The sequence below is a fragment of the Rhinolophus sinicus genome, chromosome 3 (assembly GCF_057876585.1).
Source record: "Rhinolophus sinicus isolate RSI-liver-muscle chromosome 3, RSI-T2T, whole genome shotgun sequence".
Lineage (NCBI taxonomy): Eukaryota > Metazoa > Chordata > Mammalia > Chiroptera > Rhinolophidae > Rhinolophus > Rhinolophus sinicus.
In genome coordinates, this window is record NC_142503.1 from 174,751,779 (window position 1) to 174,777,262 (window position 25,484).

General features: G+C 42.6%; 1 protein-coding gene across 7 annotated transcripts in view; it reads left to right on the forward strand.

The window, feature by feature from the left end:
* The window catches only part of SMOC1 (SPARC related modular calcium binding 1), a 140,543-nt gene that overhangs the window by 54,522 nt on the left and 60,537 nt on the right, over positions 1 to 25,484 (forward strand). For all 7 annotated transcript variants that reach the window (XM_019733473.3, XM_074327290.2, XM_074327291.2 and 4 more), the window contains exons 2-3: positions 9,380 to 9,545; positions 10,689 to 10,801. In XM_019733473.3, coding sequence (XP_019589032.1) covers positions 9,380 to 9,545; positions 10,689 to 10,801 — 279 coding nt within the window. The remainder of the gene's footprint in view (positions 1 to 9,379; positions 9,546 to 10,688; positions 10,802 to 25,484) is intronic.

The window sequence follows — 25,484 nt, forward strand, 5'->3', positions numbered from 1 at the left end:
GTGTAGAAGAAGAGCAGAGCCTCGTAGTGCAGACCTCCCCTTCCCTTTGACCTCCCTTATCTGCCCTCCTCCATCTTCACGAGCCCCACTCTGAAGCGGCCCTGCTCCCCGGCCCCCCTTTGCACCTGTGTAAATGCAGTGGCTGTGGGGTCAGGGAAGGGTGAGAGCACGCTGGCAGGAACGGGTGTGGGTTCTCAACGTAGATGATGGATTAGATAGTGGGTGGGTGAGTGATGTTTTAATGGGAAACTGCTCTTCGTTCCCAAAGATGTGGGCCCCAGAGGAAAAGGCCACAGTCCAGTTTTGCAGATGGGGAAGCAAGTGACAGGAGGCGGACAGTCCCAGGTTGGAGAGCAAGAGGCCGAGCTGCAGCTAGACATCTGGAATGTGGCTCTCTACCTTTTGTTCCAGACACCGGCTCCAGGAGTGGCTTTCCCCCCTTTCAATGGCACATTTACCTCTCAGAAATGCCTTTTAGTGCTTGAGGTCTGAAAACTTGAGCTGGACTTTGATCTACAAACATGGTGAGAAAAGGATCCCTCCCTTAGGAAAGGTCTCTTTGCTTGCAGAGCCCTTCTCCTCTCCTGTCCACCGGAGCTAACACAGAGCCCCCTTCACCCCTCCGCTAGCTTCTGGGACTCAGTGCTGGATATCCTGCACTGAAGGAGGCAATGTGGTGTAGTAGGAAGAACCTGGGCCCTCAGAGTCAGATGTCAAGGCATGCTCTACCACTCGCTAGCTCAACCTGCTGAGCCTCAGTTTCCTCCTCATTTGTTCAATCAATAAATATTTGTTGAGCACTTAGTTTGGGCAAGGCCCCTACTGGGCACTGAGACCCAGCAGTGTGGCACTCAGGAGATCTTGGTTCCTGCCTGCAGGGAGCTCACAGCTTATTGGGGAGGATGGGCAAGAAACATAATTAAACAGCTGGTCATTTAATTCCAAGTGTGACATAGGCCATCATGGAAAATAGAGAGTGTATGGAAGCTCATCATAGGGGTCCTGACCCACTTGGAAAGTAAATGCCCCCTGGAAGCTACATTTGTTCTGAGATTAGAAGGATGAATAGGGATTTATGAGTGGAAGCACAGTCCAGGGAGAAGGGCCAGCACATGCCAAGTCTGACAGGGCAGTGGAGCTAAGGATTTCTACCTACACAGCTGGGGGCTCGGGCATCAGGGACCATTACTGTGCCTGCACCCTACTCACAGGCACACACACATGCCCCTTCCCATTCCTTCCAAATAGGCTTTTGTGGATGGGCCTCGGAAACTCACCATTATTTACAACCCTAATTCTGTGAAAAAATGAATTCAGGGTGTGAAAAATCTGACTTATAAGTGAATCGATTTCATCATCTGGCTGTTGGTCTTACTCAGGTGCATGCATATGGCAGCTGTCAGAAAAACGAGAGTGCTAGTCACATTGACTGTTAAATTATACTCATTTCAGGCTGAGAAACCTGGACATCTCAGATTACTGCCTGATTCATCGGCGACGTGACTTATCTGCAGGGTGGTGGAAGGGCTTCCTGGAGGGTTGTGTGAGGAGAGTCTCAGGCTAAGGCCAGCCTCCTTAGGAATGGATTCCATGGTGACTTAGTGAGATTATCTGCTGTGGTATATGGGTGTTATCTCAGCCACTCTGGTACATTCTCTTCAATGGCCTAGGGATTTTCCCCCCTTTCCTTTAATTCAAGGGGAAAATACTGTGTTTGATGTATGGTTTTCCTTATCTAATAGATGTTTCTTGAAAGGAAAAAAGGAACAAACTGCTTCCATTACTTTATGTATTTGAGAGTTTTAAGCTTTTGGTGGTGTTTGTACAAAGAATATCTCTTTTTCCCAGTAAGTGATAGAAAAAGGATCTTCTTATCTAGGATATATTTTAGGTGAGATTTGATATTCACCCATTCATTCTTCAAACATGTATGGAACAACTGCTTTAGATCAGGCACTGTTATGCCCTGTGTATATAAAGAGGAATAAGACAGTCTTTTCTAGATGTGTAAACACATAAATGACAATACAATATATTAAGGGTTTTGATAAAAGTATGAACACAATGCAGCTGGAGGTTCAAGGAAGCTAATGGTGGTGTTTAAAACATGAAAGCATTTGCCTTTTAGGATGATAACCTTAGTGGCAGTATGGAATTTGAACTGGAATGGGGAAGAAAGATTGGGGGCAAAACGTCAAACATCTAGGCAAGAGATAAAGGACTGAATGAAGTCATCATGGATAAGAGAGGAAAGCCAGCTGGAGAGAGAGAGAGGCCCAGCCACCCCCAGCCATTCCAGCTGAGACACCAGTGAGTGAAGTCACAGTAGATGTTTTAGCCCCAGCCAAGCTCCCAGCTGAATACAGCCAAGTATGTTACCTCAGCTGATACCGTGTGGAACCGAAGAAGCTCCCGGCTGAGCCCAGCCAACCCACAGACTTGAGAGAAATGATAAATCGTTTTTTGAAACCATTAAGTGTGGCGGTGGTTTGTATTAATAGCAATGGATGAGTGAAGCAAAACTGTTAAAAGTGAGTACCCGAAACTGTGTTACACATGAATTTATTAACAAAAAACACCTCAAATTAGTTGATTTTGGCCTGATTGAGGCTGACATCCTAAAGGGGAAAGCCTCTTGCTGCTGCCAATTGTGGATCTCTTACTTCCAAACCCAGTGGATGGGTCACTGCCCTGGTTGTTTAGCATGGTTCCTACCCCTGCTTCTGCACCTGGGAAACATGCACAGATATGCATGTTACCAGAAAAATGCATGTGTGGAGTTTTAGATATTGGTTAAATCAGCATGGAACAGGTGGAAATTAAGACTGAAACCAACTCCATATTATAAAGACTCAAACATCTCTCAGATGGAACCTTAGGCTGCCTCTGTTATTCCCTGTATTGTCATGGAAACTTGGCGGTCAGTCAAACCTAACACAGCGTGTGGTATTGGAGTGGTCTCTGAGCAAAAGCTGTGGCAGGGTTTGCATTCTCCTCAGCTGGAGACTGCAGTGCCAGGCTCAGCGTGTGTGTGTGTGTGTGTGTGTGTGTGTGTGTGTGTGTGTGTGTGTGTGAGAGAGAGAGAGAGAGAGAGAGACAGAAGGGATTGTTAATCTAACATTGATTTCTTTTACTCCCATCTTTTTTATTGTGAAGACAGCCCCCCTTCGGTAGCTTACTATTCCAGTAGGAAGAATGGATTGTTTATATGTATTTCAAGTGCTTGTCCTACTTTGCAAATGTGAGCAGACCACAAAATGTCGTGTGTTTGCTTTGGAATCATTCACTCCCCAAGGAGAGAGGGTGGGAGCAGATTGTAAATGCACAATTGTCCCAGCCCCTTTTTGTTTCGTTTCCGTATTACGCAATCATATTTAACATAATTATTTTGTTTTTGTTGTCTTTTGGTTGGGAAGAAGGGAGGGAATGTATGTGAGGATTTTTATGAAAATACTGTTTTCCACAGAGGGAAATGGTTCAGCATTTGCCTCACTGGGGAGACAGTTTGCCCCTGCCCAATACCAAAAATTTCCACCAACAGCAGATGCTCTTAAGCCCATAACAGACTTCTGTGGCTCAGGGGGTGCAGGTCCCAGCAGGTTGACTCAGACTCTGAGCTTTGTCTGTGTGCTGCGAGAACTCACCTCGGCCACAGGCTGGTGCTGGGGACGTCTAGCCTGTACCTCCTATCTTCTCCAGAAGAGAGGAAACGTCTGCCTTTGTGACTTCAGGTGGACTGTGATGAACTCCTGGCATGTCCTGCTGTTGACCCATAAGGAATGAACTGATTTCATGTCCAGTTTCAGCATGTGGAAATTATCCTCAGGAGCTGCTTCTCTCTCCCTCTTGGTCCAAGCCATCTGAACTTGGCACAACTAAGAGAAACGCCAGTGAAGATGAGCCTCTCACCCCGCCCCTCTCTAACTGTGCTCTTGAGTATAGTAGCCGCTAGCCACATGTGGCTGTGCAAATTTAAGTTAACTGAAATGAAAGACAACTAAAAATGTAGCTCCTCAGCTGCATGAGCTCCATGTTAGTACTTAGTAGCCACATGTGGTTGGTGGCCACCATACTGGGCAGCACAGATGGGGAACATGTCCATCACAGCGGAAAGTTCTGTTGGACTGTGTGGCTCTGTCACATTGCAGAGTCCCTAGGATTAAATCCTCTCTTGGTCCTGTGGTATCCCGTTCCCTTGCTGTATGGTGACTGTCAGCTTGCTTGTTGTCTTGACCCTAGAGGAAAGCTCATTGAGGGCAGGTCTACCCTGCTTGTGTTCTGCTTCCCATGCCTCCTGTGGTGCTGGGCTCATCACCATAGTACTCACTTGTTGAGGACAGAAGTAGACGAATGGGCAGCTGAACAGCTGTGTGTGGTGTTGGTGGACCCGAAGTAATCCCCTTGGGACCCTGGAAGTTTGGGTGATTCTATTAGGGCATGGTCATCCTACTGTGTTTCCCCAAAATAAGACCTAGCCGGACAATCAGCTCCAATGCGTCTTTTGGAGCAAAAACTAATATAAGACCCGGTCTTATATCATATTATATCATATCATATCATATCATATCATATCATATCATATCATATCATATCATCATATCACATTACAGACGTGGTCTTATATTACAGTAAAATCAGACCAGGTCTTATATTAATTTTTGTTCCAAAAGATGCATTAGAGCTGATTGTCCGGCTAGGTCTTATTTTCGGGGATACACGGTATTAAAGCTCTATTTTATAGAACTCATGGCCTTATTTGGGAAAACAATCACAAACAGACTCCTAAAACAGATGAAAATGAGACAGCGCAGATGATTGAAGATGATCTTTAGCAATGGCTCTGTGCATCTTAGAACTTTTTTAAAAATTATGTTTGGCCTCCGGGACCAGTAATTTCTAGATGGAACCTTTCGGGAGCTCTTCTAAAGCCAGCAGGGTCTCCATGTGATGGAGTAGGTGGGGCTTCTTCTGAAGCTCTTTAACCTGTCTGTTTGTAGACAGAATGTTCCGCTAGTTAAGGGGAACTCTGGCACTGCCACTGTGGTGTCTATGTTGTCCCAGACAAGGTCATTTCAAACCAAATTTCTGGCCTGTAGTTCAATGCCATGGTGACACCTGCAGTTCTCTTCCACTGTGAGCTGAGGAGGAGATAACAGGGCAATCTTCTTGAGTTTGAAAAGAAACTTTCTTGATCCCTGTTTTATTAATTTTTTTAGGTGAACAAGACCCCTTTGAGAAGCGTCTCACAGTAGGCTTAAAGTGGGCAGGCATGTCTTATCTAGACCTTCAGCAGTTGGTGTCTGGCACACAGTAGGCCTTGGTAAACAGTTTTTGACTTTGTGAATCCGTTTTGCAATTGGGTCAGAATTTCTCTTTGCAGCATCACTCTGTAGTAGTAAAAGGCATTGTGGTTTAGTGGTTAGAAACATGGCTCTGGAGCCAGGCCATGGGTGTCAATCCCAGCATGGACGTGCATATGCTGTTTAAACTTGGAGAAGTTGCCCAACTTCTCTGGGCTTTAGTTTCCTCATGTGTAAACTGAGAATCGTAACACATCTTGTCTCATAGTCATTGTGAAGATTAAATTGTTAACGTGTCATAAGTGATATATAATTATCAGCTCTTATTATTATTACTTTTCAGACTTTAGGTCTGGCTACTGGATCTCTATGTCACCAAAAATGAGTTCCTTGGTTTTCCCAGGTGTTAGAAGGTACAGATGTGATCCTTGTGTGATCATGAGAACAAAGGGCATGTTGTTCCTTGCCTCCTGTTTATTTACGTGGCAAAATAACCTACCACATAGGGCTTAAACATCAGGGTATTACTTCACGTAAGTAGCCCTGACTTTCACGAATAAGGAGAGAGTGATATGACAATAGCAGTACCTTGACCTGCTCTTGGACAGCCTTGAGGCCACCGATTGGCCCAGAAGCTTGCATGTGAGGACACTGATCCTGCCCTCTGGCCAGGTGTCTGCTGCTCATCGGGGAGAATGACAGAGCCAGGTCTGGCTGCAGTTCTAGGCGGCAGACAGATTAGGAATGGATCTGAGGGGCCATAACAAAGGAAGAAGAGAGACTTTAGAGGCTAGCTTTGCTCTTTGCAGCCTCCTGTGTCCTGTAACTATCCAGAAGCCTTCGGCCAGTGCTTTGCCAGCCTGCCTCATTCAGCGGGACCTTTGGGCCCCAACTTTTCCCTGGTGCACATTTGGTTGTAGGCTGGGAGTGCTGTAGTGGCAGGGGGCCTGAGGTGGGGGTAGGAGAGACCCACCTCTCAGCTTCAGAGATAATGTAAGTTCTGAGGTGAAGCTAGGGCAGGAAGCTGTGGACCACCTCTGCCCACCTGCATGCGGGAGAGAAGGGGAAAGCTCAGAGCCTGGGGGTGGTGAAAAGGCCCAGTGATCCCCTGGTGTGGCAGGAGCCTGGGAAGCCAGGCCTATCCCAATGCACCCGCTGGTTCTGAGGTAATGCTGTGTGGGAAATGCCCTGGCAGAGATGCAATCATCGCACAAAGAATCGAGTGCCCAGCTAGGTGCTGGGGATGTGTTCACAGGCAGAAGAGACATTACCTTTGTCTTCTTGGGGCTCTATTGTTACTCAAATCACACAAATCAATTTATCCTCACAAACTGTGTGAAGGGCCATGAAAGAAAAGTGGAGTGTGCGAGGTTATTCCAGAAGGCCCCCTTTCTCACCTGTGAGTGTCAGGGAAAGCCTCCCAAAGCAGATGATGGGAGCTGAAATCTGAAGTAGGGATGGAAGGGAACGAAGAAGGAGCAGTGTTTCCAAAGGCCTGGAGGTGGGAGCAAATGTAGCTCATCTGCGAAATGGAAGGCAGGCCAGTGTGCCTAGCAGCAAGCAAGGTGGGGACAGAGCGGTAAGCGCTGAGGCTGGAGAGGGGGCCCTGGGGTCAGATTCTGCCAGGCCGGGAGACCGTGTGAAGGTCTCCAAGGACAGTAGGATACCGCTCAAGGGCTTTAAGCAAGGGCAAACCGAGGGAAGTTGAGGCGGGAGATCCTGTGCAGGGCTGAGGTGTGGATGACACTGTCCTTTCCCGCTATTCCGTCAGCTCATCCCTCCTGTGTGGCAGCCTGGGCAGTGCGGGCTTCCTCTGGACATGACTCTACATAGTATTGATTTTTATCCCAGAACACTAGACTCTGTCATGAGTCACTCTCAGGACATTTCCCTCTGGGCTTTGGACAGGACTCAGGTTGGACCCGTGAGGGTGGGAGCCCTGGGGATCTGAAGAGAGGGCCAAGTTGTGCTGCCCATCCTGACAAGGCCTGGGCAGTGGTGTCAGCCCTTGGCTGCTCCCTCCCTGTGCTGAACAGCCAGCACCCAGGCATGAGGTCAGGGTGGCGGCAGGGACTGGTTTTACAGCTGGGAGGCAGTGTGCTTAGTAATGGACAGGCCTGGACTCTCGGAATGTATCCAGTAGGGTGTGTGTCTCCGGTGCTCCCTTGGTGAGCGTGGCACTGCCTCTGGACATCCCTCTGCTGTTCTGGAAAAGGGTCAACACGTTCTCCTCTTTTTTGCTTCACACAGAGGACCTGCAGATATATCTGAAACGGGGGTTGTATTCACACATTCCTTAAACCCTGTGAGCTTGGTGTGATTATTCAGTCAACTCTAGCATCACCGACGGCTAGATGTGTGCTCATGACATTGCCATGCATTATTGTGGGATATCTATTCCCTCAGCCCCCACTGATGAAGAGCCTTAAGAGTGCCAGAGCTTTGCTCTATGGGGGTGGATGAGAGAGGGCCCAGCTCTCAAGGCCCATACAGTTTAAATGTGTTAGTCGACAGAAGCTAAAGGATTGTATGGACCAATTATTGTTTTCCAACTGTATTCTATAGTTGTTAAGAGGGGCTCACTGATAAAGGGGTTCATGGTCGAATACGTTTGGGAGATGCAGCATCGTATATGCCCCTTGATGTGGTTACCCATTCCTGTGTAGCAAACTACCACAAAAGTTAATGACTTAAAAGAACCATTTATTATCTTTCATACTTCTGTGAGTTGACTGGGCTCAGCTGGGCGGTTATCACTTGGGGTTTCTCACACAGTTCCTTCTTTTCATTTCTGTTAGTTGCAATCAAATGATAGCTGGGGTAGACTCATCTGAAGGCTGCTTCACTCACATGTCTCTGTATCTGGGTGGGTTGGGCGTTTCCATCTCACATGGTTTCTCCACGTGCTAACCTGGGCTTCCTCATAGCATGGTGGTCTCAGGGTTGTCAGGCTTCTTTGATGGCAGTTGGTTTTTTCCAGCGTGAGTGTTATAAGAGGCCTGGGAGGAAGCTGTAAAGCTTTGTATGAACTTGCTCAGAAGTCTCAAAACATCTCTTCCATAGCATTTGATTAGTCAAGCAAGTTACTGAGACCCGTCCAGATTCAAGGGGGAGGGAATTAGACTCCACAGCTCAATGGAAAGAGTAGCAAATAGTTTGCAGCTATCATTAATTTACTGTACGTCTGGAAGATTCACAGTGCATAAGAGTGTATCCAAGGAGTCTGAGAAGTGTGGCAGTAAGGAAACCTGTATAACTCAGCATTTTCCAAACTGATTATTATTATTATTTATTTATTTATTATTATTATTTTTGTTACACCTCGCAGGGTGACTTTTTTTTTTAATTAAAGTTTATTGGGGTGACAATTGTTAGTAAAGTTACATAGATTTCAGGTGTACAATTCTGTAATACATTATCTATATCTCACATTGTGTGTTCACCACCCAGAGTCAGTTGCTTTTCCATCACCATGTATTAGATTATTGTTATTTTTAAAATCGGGAAATCCCTTTCTCATAAAGACCATTTAACTTGTATTCTGCTAGAGAGCAGTGAGCAGATATTAAAGGGTATTAGACTGGGGGCTTAATATTCCTTTCTAATAAATAAAACTTTCCAAAGATGGAATTTAGAAATTGTTAGGGAGTTCCTAATTTGGGAAAATACCAAAATAGAGGCCTCATGACCATCTGCACGGATGGAGAGGCTGAATGTCCCAGTCGTGAAAGCTTTGATTTGATTTCTGGCCAATCTTGGTTCAGATTCACCACTTATGGCTGTTTAACATTGGGCAAGTTGCCTCCCTCTAGGCTTCAGTTTCCTTATCTACAAAATCGATGGTTTCTATTTCATGGGGCTGCTGTGAGGATTAAAGAGATCCTGCATGTGAATTACTTAGTACAGGTATCTTCCTTGGTTAGACTTTGTGACTGCTCAGTTCCCTTCCACTTCTAGATTTTAATAACCTTAGGTTTATTCTGGACTTGCTCAAGAAAACCAGTATTGTAAGTCATGGACTCATCCATACTTGTCTTGTAAAAGTAACCTCTGTACCTTTTCACTTCTTTCCAACCTAGTTTCTCATAAGTGACCGTGACCCTCAGTGCAACCTCCACTGCTCCAGGACTCAACCCAAACCCATTTGTGCTTCCGACGGCCGGTCCTATGAGTCCATGTGTGAGTACCAGCGAGCCAAGTGCAGAGACCCGACCCTGGGAGTGGTACATCGAGGGAGATGCAAAGGTGAGTGTGTGCATCTCTGCCCAGCTGACGAGAGGCACCTGGGCACCACAGCTTCCTGTATGTTGCACTCCCCATTGGGGGAGCTCAGAACGAGTCTGTTGATTTGATGTGCTATCCTAGTCCCCCATCCTTTCTACCAGGGCTTTCTATGAAGAGGGCTGGTGTGCCTGAAAGAATGCGTATTTTTCTGTCTTTCACACACTGCCACCAGGCTAAGGCATAGAGAGATGTGCTGCTATGTGGCTACTGCTATTTATTTTTATTTTGTAAGTGGAGATGCTTAAAATGGCAGGGCATTATCGTTGGCTCCTGAATAGGGATTCCAAATTGTTGGCCAACAGATATATTTTGTTTGGTCTGCTCAGATGTATAAAAATATTAAGAACATTTGAGACAACATTTAAAAATTGGGAGATTCAACACACAAATCTGGATTTTGGTATTTCTTATAAAAAATTGGAAGCTCTGGTAATACTAGGTCTGTGTTCCCACCCACATGGCAACACATGGCTAGAGCTGAGTAGCAGTTACCTCCTTTAAAGGGGAGCCTGTTCTCCAGTTTGCCACAATCCTCAGCACTCCCTATGGTGTCCCCAGCCTGAATGCCATTCTTTGCATACCCAGTTCCCTTCTCTAATTTATGTCATTTTTCCACACCCTGTAAAGATTTGAGTTTGTGACCCTTGGATGGCTTAAAGCCATTGTGGGAAGCTAAGCAGGCTGTCCGAGAGCCTCTGTCTTCCAAAGAAAGTGCTTGCAGTTCTTGAACTGTAAAACATCTTTGAGGCCCCTTGGGTTCTCACATTTTTGAATTAACTCAGTGAAAAAATATAGAAGTAGAACATTTTCCCCCCCTGGGAGGGAGTGGGGGTACTTGGGAGAAAAAAATAAGCAGAACACGGTATAAATACAACAGCCCACTTTTCTAAGAGTAACATTGAAGAGGAGGTTGAGGCCAAGTGGTACTCACTAGCCACTGACTGCCCTTGTGTCGTTAGAAAAGCCCCTGGTTGTGTGTGGGCCCACCCACAGGTGGAGTGGTTTTCTGTCAGCATTCTTACAACCAGGCAGCCATTTTGTTCCATAGTTCCTGTGTGGAATCCAAGTGAAGTATGAAATATGCTTGCTCCTCTTCTCTTTTAGACGCTGGCCAGAGCAAGTGTCGCCTGGAGCGGGCTCAGGCCCTAGAGCAAGCCAAGAAGCCCCAGGAGGCAGTGTTTGTCCCGGAGTGTGGTGAGGATGGCTCATTTACCCAGGTGAGGACTTGGCCAGGTCTCTCAGGCCCATGGCCTGGACTGTGGCCGAGGGGAGGTGCCTGAGAGCCGGAGGGCTGCTCAGAGCCTTGACTTTCTGGGAAGCAGCTGAGGGCTCTTTGACACCCTCTGTGCTACCTTCTGGTGCCTATGTTCCCCCTCCTGGACCCTCCTCACTACCCCTTGCCAGCTGGCAGTAGGTCTTGAAAAGGTGTATGGAAGTCTGAGCCAGGAAACTGGCATTGCTTGGTCCCCATCCTCATTGCTGGCCGTCTCCATTTTTCTCTTCTGTCAAATGTAGGCTGATTATTTTTTCTTCTCCCTGCCAATTTCCATGGGCAACCCTGGTATTCTCTTCACTGTTTATTGCTACCCCTCTGTGTTCCCCTTCTGCTTACTCCTAGTCCTCAAATGAAGCAGTGATCCCTTTGAGTACAGACGGTACTGTAGTTCCTGGAGTGTGTATGTAGTGTGTGTGTGTTTGTGTGTGTTTGTGTATGTGTGTGCACACACACATGTGCTTGCACAGTCATATGTATGCATGCACGCAGATTTTAAAATTTCTTTTCAGGCAGTCTCATCTGTCATCCTGCATGGTCTCGGCTTAGAGCTTTGTGTAAAAGTAACACTGGCTACGTTGATGTTGGCACAAAGTGTTTCTAAAACACAGGCAGCAGGGGACAATAGGGACAATAGGGTGTTCCTTCATAAGCTTTTAGGCTGGAGGTAGGGCCATAGTGGGTGGAAGGTGGCTGGATGAAGACCCTTCCTGATGACAGTGGAGAAGGTCACTGGACAACAGTGAGTCAGCTGCATGGTTGGGGATGGTCCCGGTGCCTCAGCCCCCTTTGTAGAAGAGAACGGCATTTGGGAGACATCACTACCTTAGAGCTGGATGCAAGCAGAGGCTTCAGAGGTTTCAAAACTTCCCTATAATTCTGAATCAACGGGGCAAAGGCTGTGAGCTGGCCTTTGGTCCCATGACTTTCAGGTTTCATTTCGGGGCTGGGCCCAGGGGATGGCTGATTTCAGGCTGACCCTGCTATGGCCAGAGTGGAAGTGTGGAGGAGTTGCAGTTGGACCTCATGGTTTTTAAAAGTTCCCAGCTGATTCAAATGTTAGCCTGTACTGAGGCGATGGCATTAAACTTGGCTGTGACCCTAGGAGAGGTGCTTTTATTCGTTTTCTCATTTAAGCCTCACCCCAGGCCTGTGAGGTAGGTGCTATTATCCCCATTTATAGACGATGCAACCAGAGTGGCTGAACTTGGATTCAAGCTCAGCTCCCTCTAGCTCCAAAGACCTCCGTACTCTGCTGTTCTCTGAACTGGCAGCTTTAAAGAAGACTCTGAGGTGTGGAATGGCAGAAGGCAGTCTAGTGCTGTGGTTAGTGCATGGATCCTGGAGCCACACTGCCTGAGCGTGACTCAGCCCCCACCCTTAAGCAAGCCACCGAACTTCTCTGGGTCACAATATCCTTACGTGAAAAATGGAGATTATCTCCAATATCATATATAATAATAATCACTATATTACACATATTATGCTACTATTATTATTACTATTGTTATTAGTGAGTATTACTATAGCTTACCTCATAAGGGTGTGATGAGAATTAAATGAGCTAACACATGTAAGACACTTGGGACATGTAACTGTTGTATAAATATATGTCATTATCATCATCATTACCCCCATCTCTACTCTGGTTCTGCTACTCAAGTCTTCCCCAGATTTTATGGATGATGTCACTGAAGGAAAAGAAAACCTTTTGCTAAACCTCCCCAAGTCTGAAAATTGATGAGATCCCTCATCGATGTTTCATTATTTATTGTGGTGAAAACAATGCAGGTGATTTTTGTATATGGATTTGAAACCTCTCTGCTGAGAATTCATATATGGGAGAGAAAAGCAGACCTGTCTCAGCTGAGTTTGGGGCTGAGACAGGGGTAAAGGTAGTGGGGAGGAGGCAAAATCTTTTATTTCTCCTTTCTCTAGGCTTGTGTAATCCCGAGTGTGTTGCTTATGAGAACGGTTGACCCTTGCCCTCCTGGTTCTGAAGTGTTTGCTGCCTCGTGACAGACAGCTGCTGGCCAGCTTTTGTTTTGGCGAGGCCAGGCCAGGCCAGGTGGTGTTTGCTGGGGAGAGGAACTTCCAGATTAGTCAGGGCAGAATCGCTAAGTGAGAGGGCCCCTGAGGTTCAGCAAAGGTTGGGTAGACAGTCAAGAACCCCTCATTGGTTTGACACACTAAACACTGCCATGTGTCTTCAGGCTCAAGGCTGGCTCACCCCTGTGGGCGGCCAGGCAGCCAGACAGGCGGCCCGTCCCCATTACAATGATTGAAATGGATGTGCTTTTTCCCTTGATCAAAGACACTGCAATAACTTCACAAAATGAAGCTGCCTCTTTGAGTGTGCTTCAGTTGCATTGACAGGCTGCCAAAAGGCAATGAGACAAAATGCTTTTCTCCCTCCCCCAACTTCTGCTGTCACTTAGCTGGACAGTTTCTGTTTTTTAAGACCAAAATGCAGAGATCAGCTATGTTGCTTTAATATTCTTTAGAATGTTGATATGCACGTATCTTGGTGTTAATAATATATTTTGGCCCTGTGAATTATTACAATAACACACTCTTGAAGTTTATGGAAGGAGTGAAGGGACCTGAATGGGAGTAGATTTATCTGCCACGGGACACAGCTTGGGACCACATGACTGGATTGGCTTTAATGGGGGACACAATGGTCTCTGTTTTCTTCTTTGTTTTCCCTTGTCCTCTTCCCTCTGTACCTCCCACCCCAACTCACACAGCAGAGTGGTTGGTACACATTACATCACATTTGATTTTTAAAAATCTCGATACCTAGTCCATATCCCAGACCATTAAATCAAATTCTGGGAGTGGGACCCAGACATTGTGTTATTTCAAACTCCCTGGAAGATGCCAGTGTTAGGTCGGAGTTGCGAATGGGCCCACCGTTGTAAGGCCTTCATCATTCTTGTTCTTCATTGCGTCATTAGAATGTGCAGTTCATGCTCTTTGGTGACTTGTTGAGTAAGGTCGGGGGCTGGGGGCTTTGTCCTCTACTGTGGCCTTATCTGTTTTCTCTTCTGGGTATCAGGAATGTGACTCCTGACATCTGTTGTACCAAGTCCCCTGCCAAGCAGCTGTCCAATGCCCAAGTTTAATCACAGCTGTAGTAGAAAGGTATTGGATCACCACCGCCAGGAAATGTTGGCTGGGGCTTGTCAAGCTTGTATCACTGAATAATGATGATGGTGACTCTTTATTGAGTGCCACTTGGTGCCAGGCACCGAGCTTTACACCCATTAATCTTCACGAGGACCTTTTGAGGTAGTTATTACTACCCCTATTTATAATGGAAATCTGAGTTTCAGAGGGGTTGAGGTTGTTAAGCTAGAAAGGATTTGTACCCAGTCCTGCCTAATTTCAAGACCTTAACTTTCTTTTATGCTACACAAGGGTCCTTGAGGTAAATGTAATTCATTTTCATCACCATTGTTATTCCAGAAGTCCCCTCTTGGATGCTGTAGACCAATCAATCAAAAATAGATTTTAAAAAAAGATCTTTTTGATTATGGGAATTTTCAAATATACAAAAAAGTAGAAATAGTAGTATAATGAACTCCATGTACCCATCGGCCAACTTCAACAATGATTGACATGTGGCTGATTTTGTTTCATCTTTATCCCATTTTCATCTCCCACCCCAAACTGGATTGCTTCAAAGCCAATCCCAGACACAATATTTTTTTCATCTCAGACATTTTGGAGCTCTGCTATGTTCTGGGCTGTGTGCTGGCTGCTATGGGGGAATTTGAGAAATGTCATGACTTGTACTTTCAAGGAGATTATATACAGAAAAGATAAGAAAACATGATGAAGTAGCTAGTATTCAAGACCATATGTATACAACTGGTTATATTTCAAATGCTAATTTGGAATCCTGAGTGCACTTTATTGTTGAGAAAATATATACAAATTAAACAATTTTGAACGTAAAAAGATACTTTAAACAAAACTGTAAAGCAAATGACATATACTAGCCTTAATGACAAAGGGCTAATGTTATATAAAGAACTCTTACAAATCAGAAAGAAAAAGATTCTAGTAGAAAAGTGGGCAAGAGATATCAAAAAGCGGGTCACACAATAATAACAAATAGCCAATCAGCAAATATGAATGATGTCATTTTCCTTGGCAATTAAATAAATACAAACAAAAATAATGTGTTATTTTGCTTAGAAAATTGGTAAAAATTAGAAAAAATATTCAGGCTTGAGTGAAGGGAAAAGGCTACCTTCACATGGTAGTTGGGGAAGTAAACTGGCACTGAGTTTTTATGGGATAATTTTGCAATATGGTTCAAAAGATTTTAATTGGGCCTACATCTTGAGCCTGAAATTCTACTTCTATGAATTTATTCTAAGGACATAATTAAAAATATCTGCAAATATGTAGCCATAAGGATTTCCATCTAAATTTTGCTGATAGTAGCAAAAATTGGGAAACTACCTAAATATCCAACAATAGAGAATTGCTTAAACAAATTATGACGTAGCCACACTATGCAGCTTGTAAAATGATGGGTTATAGAGGCTTATTTTACATATATGTGTCTGGATGTATGTTAAGGACTTACTTAATCAAATAATTAAAGGGAGAACTATTTTCACTTTTTTCTAAATACAAAAGTTATATACACTTTGTAAAAAAAATTCTAACAATACAGAAATACATAAGGTAGGAAGCTACAGCCAGTGATTTCATTTTCCTGAACTAGGAACAAGTAAGTCTATAACCCTCTAGATTTATTTTCTTTGTGTGTGTATACTTATCATTATTTGGGTAAGAAATGGTATAATATTATATATCATTTTATAACATTTTCTTAAACAAATTATATTGTGGACTTTTTCTAGGTTACATATAACTCTACTTCAATTTTTAAATGGTTGCATTGTATTTCCTTGTATGAGTGTACCATGAATCTGGGAAATTGGGGGATTAAATTTGTGGAAGGTGAATATTGGGTTAGAAAGACATGCATTTTTTAAGGCACTTGATGCGTACTACCAAATTGCCTTCCATATTGTTGAATAACAATGCTGTTGATTAATGGTTGTTATCAAATACATTCCCAAGCCTTTTATATTTTTCGTGTAGATGGATTATAGTTCTAATAACACTATAGAATATAAAACAGCATTCGTAATGTTACTTCTATGTGAAAAAATGTATTATGTTTCCCATCTTTGAGCTCCATGTTCCAGTAACCATCTTTCTTGATATAGCTGTCTGGCACCGACACTTTTCCCAGTTTTGCTCCTAATCATTGTTCCACCACCAATGTGTGTGTATATATATATATATATATATATATATATATATATATATTTATTTATTTATTTATATTTATTTATATTTATATTTATATTTATATTTATATTTATATTTATATTTATATTTATATTTATATATACATTCTTTTATTTCCTGAGGCCTTTTTTTTTTTTTTTTTGCATATAGAGGCCTGGGGTACTTTCTTCTTCATGATTGTTTGTTCTGGAGTTGAAGCACAAAGACAAAATGCTGTGGCTTTTTGGCAAAGACAGTGAACTTCCCTTGTCAGTATTTCTGTAGTTCTTACTGTTGTATTTGCCCAAACCAAGGGAACTACAACTTACTTCCTAAGTGCCTGGGCTTGCGCTATGGAGCAGGTCTTGATGTTTCTTTTTAGCTTCTCGCACCTGCTCGCCACCACAGTACAGAAATGTGCTTCTTGAAGTCACCCCTGCAGGCCTGAGTTCTGTGTCTGGCTTGCCCTGGGAACACCTGGGTTTCCCGTCTGGGCCTCCCGCTTCCAGATGCCCAACAAGTATGGAAGGTATTGATGCTCTGCATGGACTGTGAGCCTTTGTTGGTCTTGGCTGATTAAACATGGGAAGATTGGAGTTCTGAGCATCCTTATAGGGTGGAAGGGATTTATCTTATCTTTGATGAGCCTAGGGGTCCAAAAAGAATCCACAGGCTCAGAACATTCTAGTACTAAGACCTTCGCTGCATCCATAAACTGGAGTGTTCTGAGCTTCTCCAGCCATCAACAATTTCTTTTTTTTAAATCCACACTGTTAAAAATCCAATTCCATCCTTTATGTATAGATGGCATAATGGTCAATAGACCCACTGTTGGGCAAATGGTTGCTTTTCTTTTTCCTTTTTTGTTAAGTGCTCAATAAACACATTATTATTGTTACAATTTGAATATCTACCATGTCCAGGGCACCTTACTACTTGCTTTACATGTATTTTTCATTGATTTGCTTTTGTTCCAAATCACCAGATATTGCATGTGATAACTTATATGAAAATGCCCACTGCTTAGCACATAACTGCAGTTTGGTAAATGTTCGTTTTCTTCGTCTTCAGCTCTCAGTTTGCTCAGCTGTAAAATGGGAGAGCTAGATGAGCTCTTCCAGAAGTCAGGAAACTGTGGCCTATGGGCTGGCCACCTGATTTTGTTCTTTAAAATAATGGCTTTGTTGAAATAGAATTCACATACCATAAAATTTACCCTTCTAAGTGCACAATTCAGTGGCTTTTAGTGTAGTCACAGAGTTGTGCAGTCATCACCACTATCTAATGCCAGACGATTTTCATTACCCAAGAAGTCCTGTACCTATTAGCCGTCACTCCTCATTAGCCCCTCCCCTCAAACCCTGGCAACCACTAACCTACTTACTATTTCTATGGATTTGCTTATTCTGGATATTTCATATAAACGGAATCATACAATATGTATGTGGTCTTTAGTGACTGGCTTCATTTACTTAGCATAATGTTTTCAAGGTTCATCCATGTTTTAATACGAATCAGTACTCTATGCCTTTTTATTGTCAAATAATATTCCACTGCATGGATATACCCCATTGTGTTTATCCATTCACCAGCTGATGGACACATGGGTTGTTTTCATTTCTTGGCTATCATAAAAAAAAAAGGCTATTGTGAACTATTGCTAGTTTTTGTGTGGCAGTATGTCTTCACTTTTCTTAGTGTATACCTAGGAGCAGAACTGCTGGGTTTTATAACTCTACATTTAAGCTTTTAAGGAACGGACAGACTTTTCCAAGATGACTGCAGCATTTTACATCCCAACAGCAGTGTATGAAGGTTCCAATATCTTTACATCTTTGCAAACACCTGTTACTATCTGTCTTTTTTATTATAGCCATCTGGTTGGGTGTGAAGTGGTATCTCATTGTGGTTTTGATTTGCATTTCTCTAAAGACTATTGACATTGAACATCTTTTCATGTGCTTTTTGGCCATTTGTATATCTTCTTTGGAGAAATGTCATTTCAGAACCTTTGTCCATTTTTAAATTTAGTTGTCTTTTTATTATTGAGTTGTAAGTGTTCCTTATACATTCTAGATACACGACCCTTATCAGATATATCATTTATCAATATTTCCCCCCATCCTCTGGGTTTTTTCACTTTCTTGATAATGTCCTTTATTGCATAAAAGTTTTGATTTTAATGAAGTCTAATTTATCTACGTTTAAAAAATATTGCTTGTGCTTTTGGTGTCATACCTAAGAAACCATTCCCTAATCCAAGGTAACAAAGATTTACTCCTGTGTTTTCTTTCAAGAGTTTTATGGTTTTCACATTTACATTTAGGTTAATGATTTATTTTGAGTTAATTTTTATATATGGTGTGAGGTTTTGCATGTATATCCAGTTAGTTATCTCAGCACCATGTGTTGGAAAGACGATTCTTCCCCTCCTTAAATTGTCTTGGTATCCTTGTTGAAAATCAGTTGACCATAACTGTGAGGGTTTCTTTCTGGACTCTCAATTCTATTCCATTGATCTCCATGTCTGTCTTTATGTTGGTGCCACACGCTCTTTATTACTATAGCTTTGTAGTAAGTTCTGAATCATCTTTCTCCTTTTTTTTTTAATTTATTGGGATGACAGTTGTTAGTAAAATAACATAAATTTCAGGTGTACAATTCTGTATGACATCATCTATAAATCCCATTGTGTGTTCACCACCCAGAGTCAGTTCTCCTTCCATCACCATATATTTGATTCCCTTTACCCTCATCTCCCACCCCCCACCCCCCTTACCCTCTGGTAACCACTAAACTATTGTCTGTGTCTATGAGTTTTTGTTTCTCATTTGTTTGTCTTGTTCTTTTGTTGTTTTTGGTTTATATACCACATATCAGTGAAATCATATGGTTCCCTGTTTTTTCTGTCTGACTTATTTTGCTTAGCATTATGCTCTTAAGATCCATCCATGTTGTCACAAATGTTCCTATATCATCTTTTCTTACCACCGAATAGTATTCCATTGTGTATATGTACCACAACTTCTTTATCCATTCACCTATCGAAGGACATTTTGGTTGTTTCCATGTCTTGGCCACCGTAAACAGAGCTGCAATGAACATTGGAGCACACGTGTCTTTATGGATAAATGTTTTCAGATTTTTTGGGTAGATACCCAGGAGAGGGATTGCTGGATCATATGGTAATTCTATTCGTAATTTTTTGAGGAACCTCCACACTGCCTTCCATAACAGCTGCACCAGTCTGCATTCCCACCAACAGTTTATGAGGGTTCCTTTTTCTCCACAGCCTCTCCAACACTTGTTACTATTTGTCTTGTTGATGATAGCCATTCTGACTGGGGTGAGGTGATATCTCATTGTGGTTTTTATTTGTATTTCTCTGATGATTAGTGATGTTGAGCATTTTTTCATATGTCTATTTGCCATTTGTATGTCCTCTTTGGAGAAATGTCTCTTCAGGTCGTCTGCCCATTTTTCAATTGGGTTGTTTGTTTTTTTGTTGTTGAGTTTCATGAGTTCCTTGTATATTTTGGAGGCACTGTTTGCAAAAATCTTCTCCCATTCAGTCGGTTGCCTCTTTATTTTGTCGATGGTTTCTTTTGCTGTGCAGAAGCTTTTAAGTTTCATATAGTCCCATTCGTTTATTTTAGCTTTTACTTCCCTTGCCTTTGGAGTCAAATTCATAAAATGCTCTTTGAACCCAAGGTCCATAAGTTTAGTACCTATGTTTTCTTCTATGCAGTTTATTGTGTCAGGTCTTATGCTTAAGTCTTTGATCCATTTTGAATTAATTTTGGTACATGGTGACAGATAGCAGTCCAGTTTCATTCTTTTGCACGTGGCTATCCAATTCTCCCAGCACCATTTATTGAAGAGGCTGTCTTTTCTCCATTGTATGTTTTTTGCTTCTTTGTCAAAAATTATCTGTCTATATTTATGTGGTTTTATTTCTGGGTTCTCAATTCTATTCCATTGGTCTATGTGTCTGTTTTTGTGCCACTACCATGCTGTTTTGATTATTGTAGCCCTGTAGTACAAGCTAAAGTCAGGGAGTGTGATACCTCCAGTATTGTTCTTTTTTCTTAAGATTGCTTTGGCTATTTGGGGTCTTTTGTAGTTCCAAACAAATCTGATGATTCTTTGTTCTATTTCTTTAAAAAATGCCATTGGGATTTTGATGGGGATTGCATTAAATCTGTATGTTGCTTTGGGTAATATGGCCATTTTAACTGTGTTAATTCTTCCAATCCATGAGCACAGAATGTCTTTCCATTTCTTTGTATCGTCTTCAATTTCTTTTAAAAACGTCTTATAGTTTTCAGCATATAGGTCTTTCACATCCTTGGTTAAGTTTGTTCCTAGATATTTTATTCTTTTTGCTGCAATTGCAAAAGGAATTGTTTTTTGTATTTCTTTTTCTGAGATTTCATTGTTAGTATATAGGAATGCGATGGACTTTTGCACGTTAATTTTGTAGCTGGCAACTTTACTGTATTTGTTGATTGTTTCTAATAGTTTTTTGGTGGAGTCTGTAGGGTTTTCTATATATAGCATCATGTCATCTGCAAAGAGTGACAATTTAACTTCTTCATTCCCAATTTGGATGCCTTTTATTTCTTTCTCTTGCCTAATTGCTCTGGCAAGGACTTCCAACACTATGTTGAAAAGCAGAGGTAATAGGGGACAGCCCTGTCGTGTTCCTGAACGTAGAGCAAAGGGCTTCAGTTTTTCACCATTAATTATGAGATTAGCTGAGGATTTCTCATGTATGGCCTTTATTATATTAAGGTATTTTCCTTCTATACCTATTTTATTAAGTATTTTAATCATAAATGGATGTTGTGTCTTGTCAAATACTTTTTCTGCATCAATTGATATAATCATATGATTTTTGTCCTTTATTTTGTTTATGTGATGTATCACATTGATGGATTGAGGATGTTGAACCATCCTTGTGCCCTGGGGATGAACCCCACTTGGTCGTGATGAATAATCTTTTTAATGCATTGTTGTATTCTATTTGCTAGAATTTTGTTTAGGATTTTTGCATCTGTATTCATCAGAGATATTGGTCTGTAGTTTTCTTTTTTTGTGCTGTCCTTACCAGGTTTTGGTATCAGGGTAACATTGGCCTCATAAAATGAGTTAGGGAGTACTGTCTCTTCTTCAATTTTTTGGAAGACTTTCAGCAGGATTGGTATTAGATCCTCTTTGAAGGTTTGGTAGAATTCACTAGTGAAGCCATCTGGTCCCGGACTTTTGCTTTGGGGAAGGTTTTGGATGACTGATTCAATTTCGTTACTGGTGATTGGTCGGTTTAGATTTTCCAGTTCTTCATGGTTCAGCCTAGGAAGGCTATATGTTTCTAAGAACTTGTCCATTTCTTCTAGGTTATTGAATTTGGTGGCATATAGTCCTTCATAGTATTCTTGGATGATCCTTTGTATTTCTGTGGCATCTGTGATAACTTCCCCTTTTTCATTTCTAATTTTGTTAATTAGTGTCTTCTCCCTTTTTATCTTAGTGAGTCTAGCCAAGGGTTTGTCAATTTTGTTAATCTTCTCAAAGAACCAGCTCTTTGTCACATTAATTTTTTTATTGTCTTTTTGTTCTCTATTTCATTTAGTTCTGCTCTGATTTTTGTTATTTCCTTTCTTCTGCTGACTTTGGGTTTCATTTGTTCTTCTTTTTCTAGTTCTTTAAGGTGTAACATGAGGTTACTTATTTGGGATTTTTCTTGTTTCTTGAGATTGGCCTGTAATGAGATAAATTTCCCTCTTAAAACTGCTTTCGCTGCATCCCAAAAATTTTGGTAGGATGTATTTTCATTCTCATTTGTTTCTATGTGTCTTTTGATCTCTAATTTCTTCTTTGACCTGGTCGTTCTTTAAAAGTATGTTGTTTAATCTCCATGTATTTGTGTTTTTTCCTGCTTTCTTTTTGCAATCTTTCTCCTTTTTAAATGAACAAGGAGGTGAGGGTTGTTTTGTACCCCTGTGTGGGGTTAATGCCCACTGCCATCAGCAGGAGAGTGAGGAGATGGGACGCCCAGGCACCTGATGCCTGGGCTGCAGTTTTAGGTTTTGTGACCAGTGTCAGTGTCCTTGGTTTGGTATTTTCAAGGGAAGGGAAGGGTGGGGAGAGAAAGGTGCAAATCAGGGTGTAAGAAAGTCTAGAATCACCAGAGAGCTCTCAATCTTTGGCAAGCCGGTATTTCTTCTTTGAATCTACAAGCAGAAAAGGGATTTCTTTTTCAAATGAGAAACTGTGGGTTACAGCGAGATTTGATGCCTTAGAGGAGATGTTGCTGCCTGCGTGAGTCAGGCATTGGGTTCGTGCTCATTCCTTTCCCTACACGGACACAGTCTCTGTGGTCCTCAAGGGTCTCAGCACATCAAGATCTGGAAAGGTAGAGAAGCTAGAGCCCTGGCGAGCAACAGCCAGCAGCCAGCTGCCCACTGGGGCTCTACTTTGTCTTTACTGCTTTACTGTGGGTGGTTTAGGTGACATAGAATCTGCAGTGAATATACAATCTAAGTGATGTAGCTGTGATAGTAATTTTTTAATTTTGTAAATGACGGCAGGGACAGGGCCTGGTCTATTCATGTGCAGGAAGGATTTGCCTAGCAAGTGACTCACCTAATCTCCCATGCACGGTGGGAGCCACTACTCTTATCTTTTCAATAAGTGAACTGGGACCCTCTGGGTCGCCCATCAGGTACAGACATGTGTAGTAAGGTGAGGGTGGATGAAACATGCTTTGTGCTCAGGACATTGTATCTGTTGTGTTCTGTGGGGATGTGCCTACCCCAACCACTGCTCGGTCCTACTGTTCAATTGCTTTTCTCCAGACTGGCTGGCCTCATTTGCTTTGGGGCAAGCATGCAGGGTCTGGGTGCTCCCAGCTGGGCATCTGAGCTCCCCATAGCCCTTGGCGAGTCTGTCCCTACAGTTTGTCTATTGTGTAAATGACAGAAGCAAGCTCTAGGTGGTATCTTATCTGCAGCTGCCCTTCTGCAAGGGGGTATGTTTAGGAAGGAGGGAAGAGTGGAGGCCTGTTTCTCTGGCCTTCCTGCAGCCTATGGGAAAGGGGCGGCTCAGTGATGGGCTGCTTCAGTCACTATCTCTGCTGTTCTTTTCTTTTCAAGGTAACAAAAACACTTACTTATATAGCACTACGTGCCAGGCTGTTTTATAAGTGCCTGACACATATTAACATATTCAGTCCTCGCTACGACCTATGACACTATTATATTCCCATTTTATAGATGAGGGAACGGAACCAGGGAAGCTAACTAGCTTGCCCAGGGTCATATACATTGCAAGTAGTAGGGTCAGGATGCAAACCCAATAGCCTGGCTGCAGCGGTCACTACTCTCTGCCTCGCTAAACGATGGTGCATCTTTTAAAGTGAGGTTGCCAAACTAGAGCATAACCAGCAGGGTGACTCAGGGGAGTGAAGTCCAGAAATTATGTCACGTGAGGAATATTCAAAGGAGTCAGAGATGTTTAGTTTGGAGAAGAGAAGAACCAAAGGATGGGGGAAAGAGATGACCACAGGGATACTGAGAGCCGTCTTCAAGCCTTTGTCTGTGGATGACATTAGCTTTTCACTAATTGGTTTCACAGAGCTAATACAGGATCGCTGAGTAAAATATATAATGACTCAGATTCTGACTCAAAACAAGGAAGCACTTTTCACAAGTGGAGCAATCCAGAGATGGAATGTCTGACTCAAAGAGAACTTAACTTTCCATCCCAGAGAATGGGTGAGGGGGCACTGAATGGGCACTGAGCAGGGGTTCTCTGGGTGTGGGGAGGGAGTCCCACTGCACTGGTAGGAGGTTAAACTGAATTGAAGATCCCTGGGAGATAATGTCCACACTTTTTAGGATTTTATGAGACAGTAGCTAATGTTCAACCAGGTGAGCAGGCACACAGTAGGTCCACATTTAGGGCTATTGCCACTCTACTGTGTGTATATATAACACACGCTAGGAGGTGACTCTGTAGGCCAGTCATCTAAACTCTTTTGCAAAATTAAAGGGATCAGATTTTCCCCCCATGTCAAAGTAGAGAAAGGAAAAAGGAACACAGGCCTGAAGTATGAAGGCAAAGAAGTTTCATTAAAAGTGAAGTTAGATATGGGAAACCAGAAGGAGCTCCCACTGTTGCAGGCCACCTTTGTCCCAGCACTGGCCAGATTTTCACAGTTCTGATCTAAACAAAGCTCCTACACAGATGGACTTTTATTGGGTATTTTTTTTTTTAAACATAAAAACATATTTGATTTTCCCCATCAAATGGAAATAAAAGTGAATAAACAACAGGTACTGTATTTGCTGTTTACAAAACTTGGGCCATTCTAGGCAACAAACAGAGGGGCAGGAGTCAAAAAAATAAAGCTCTTTGTGTCCCTGAAGCCCCAACACCAGGTTTAAAAACATCTTTATGTGTGTGTTGGAGGGTTGGTGGTCATACTTTTTCGAAAATACCAAAAAAAAAAAAAAAAAAAAAAAATGTTCTTCATCATATAGTTGGAAGAGTGGTCTTAACTCTGACAATTAGGAACTAGTTTATAAATTTCCACCTTAGTCTTAAGCAGCAAAACTTCAATTTAGAGCAGGGTTTTAGAATCACAGAACTTTTGGATCAAAGGGGACCTCCGAGGTATCTAGTTCATCTTCTCCTTACTCTCCGTACCCCGCCCCAATCCAAGGCTCAGGTTGCACTTATAATTTCTCACCAAGCAGTCATCTAGCTTTTGCTTGATTGCCACCAGGGACAGGAAGCTTGTTACAGGCAATGACAACATACATAATGCATTTTGGGACAATTTAGTTGGAAAGTTCTTCTCTACAATGACTTAAGAGCTGTCTTCCTGTAATTTCCAACAGATGACTCCAGTCCTAGCTGTGGCTCTTACAGAATCTACAGAATCCCATTTTCCACAGAAAGTTTTGAAAACAGACATCGTTATGTCCTTGTGAAATCCTATCTTTTAGCCAACAAATATTTCTTTTTGTCCTGGCAAAAGTCCTTAGTTCAATCACTAGACCCTATATCATAAGGATTATGTCTCTCTTTCCTCCTGGCCTCTTTCTTCTGAATTTGGCCCTGCTTTATAGAGTGTCCTTCCCCAAACGTGACACAATATTTCAAATGTGGTCGTAAACAGCCTGGGGAAGAATGGGACTGTCTCTCGTTCTAAACACACCACTTCTCATTAATATTGTGTTGGCAGCCACATTACACCATCAACTCATAAAAGACGTAATCAACAAAGACTCCCATGTATAGGA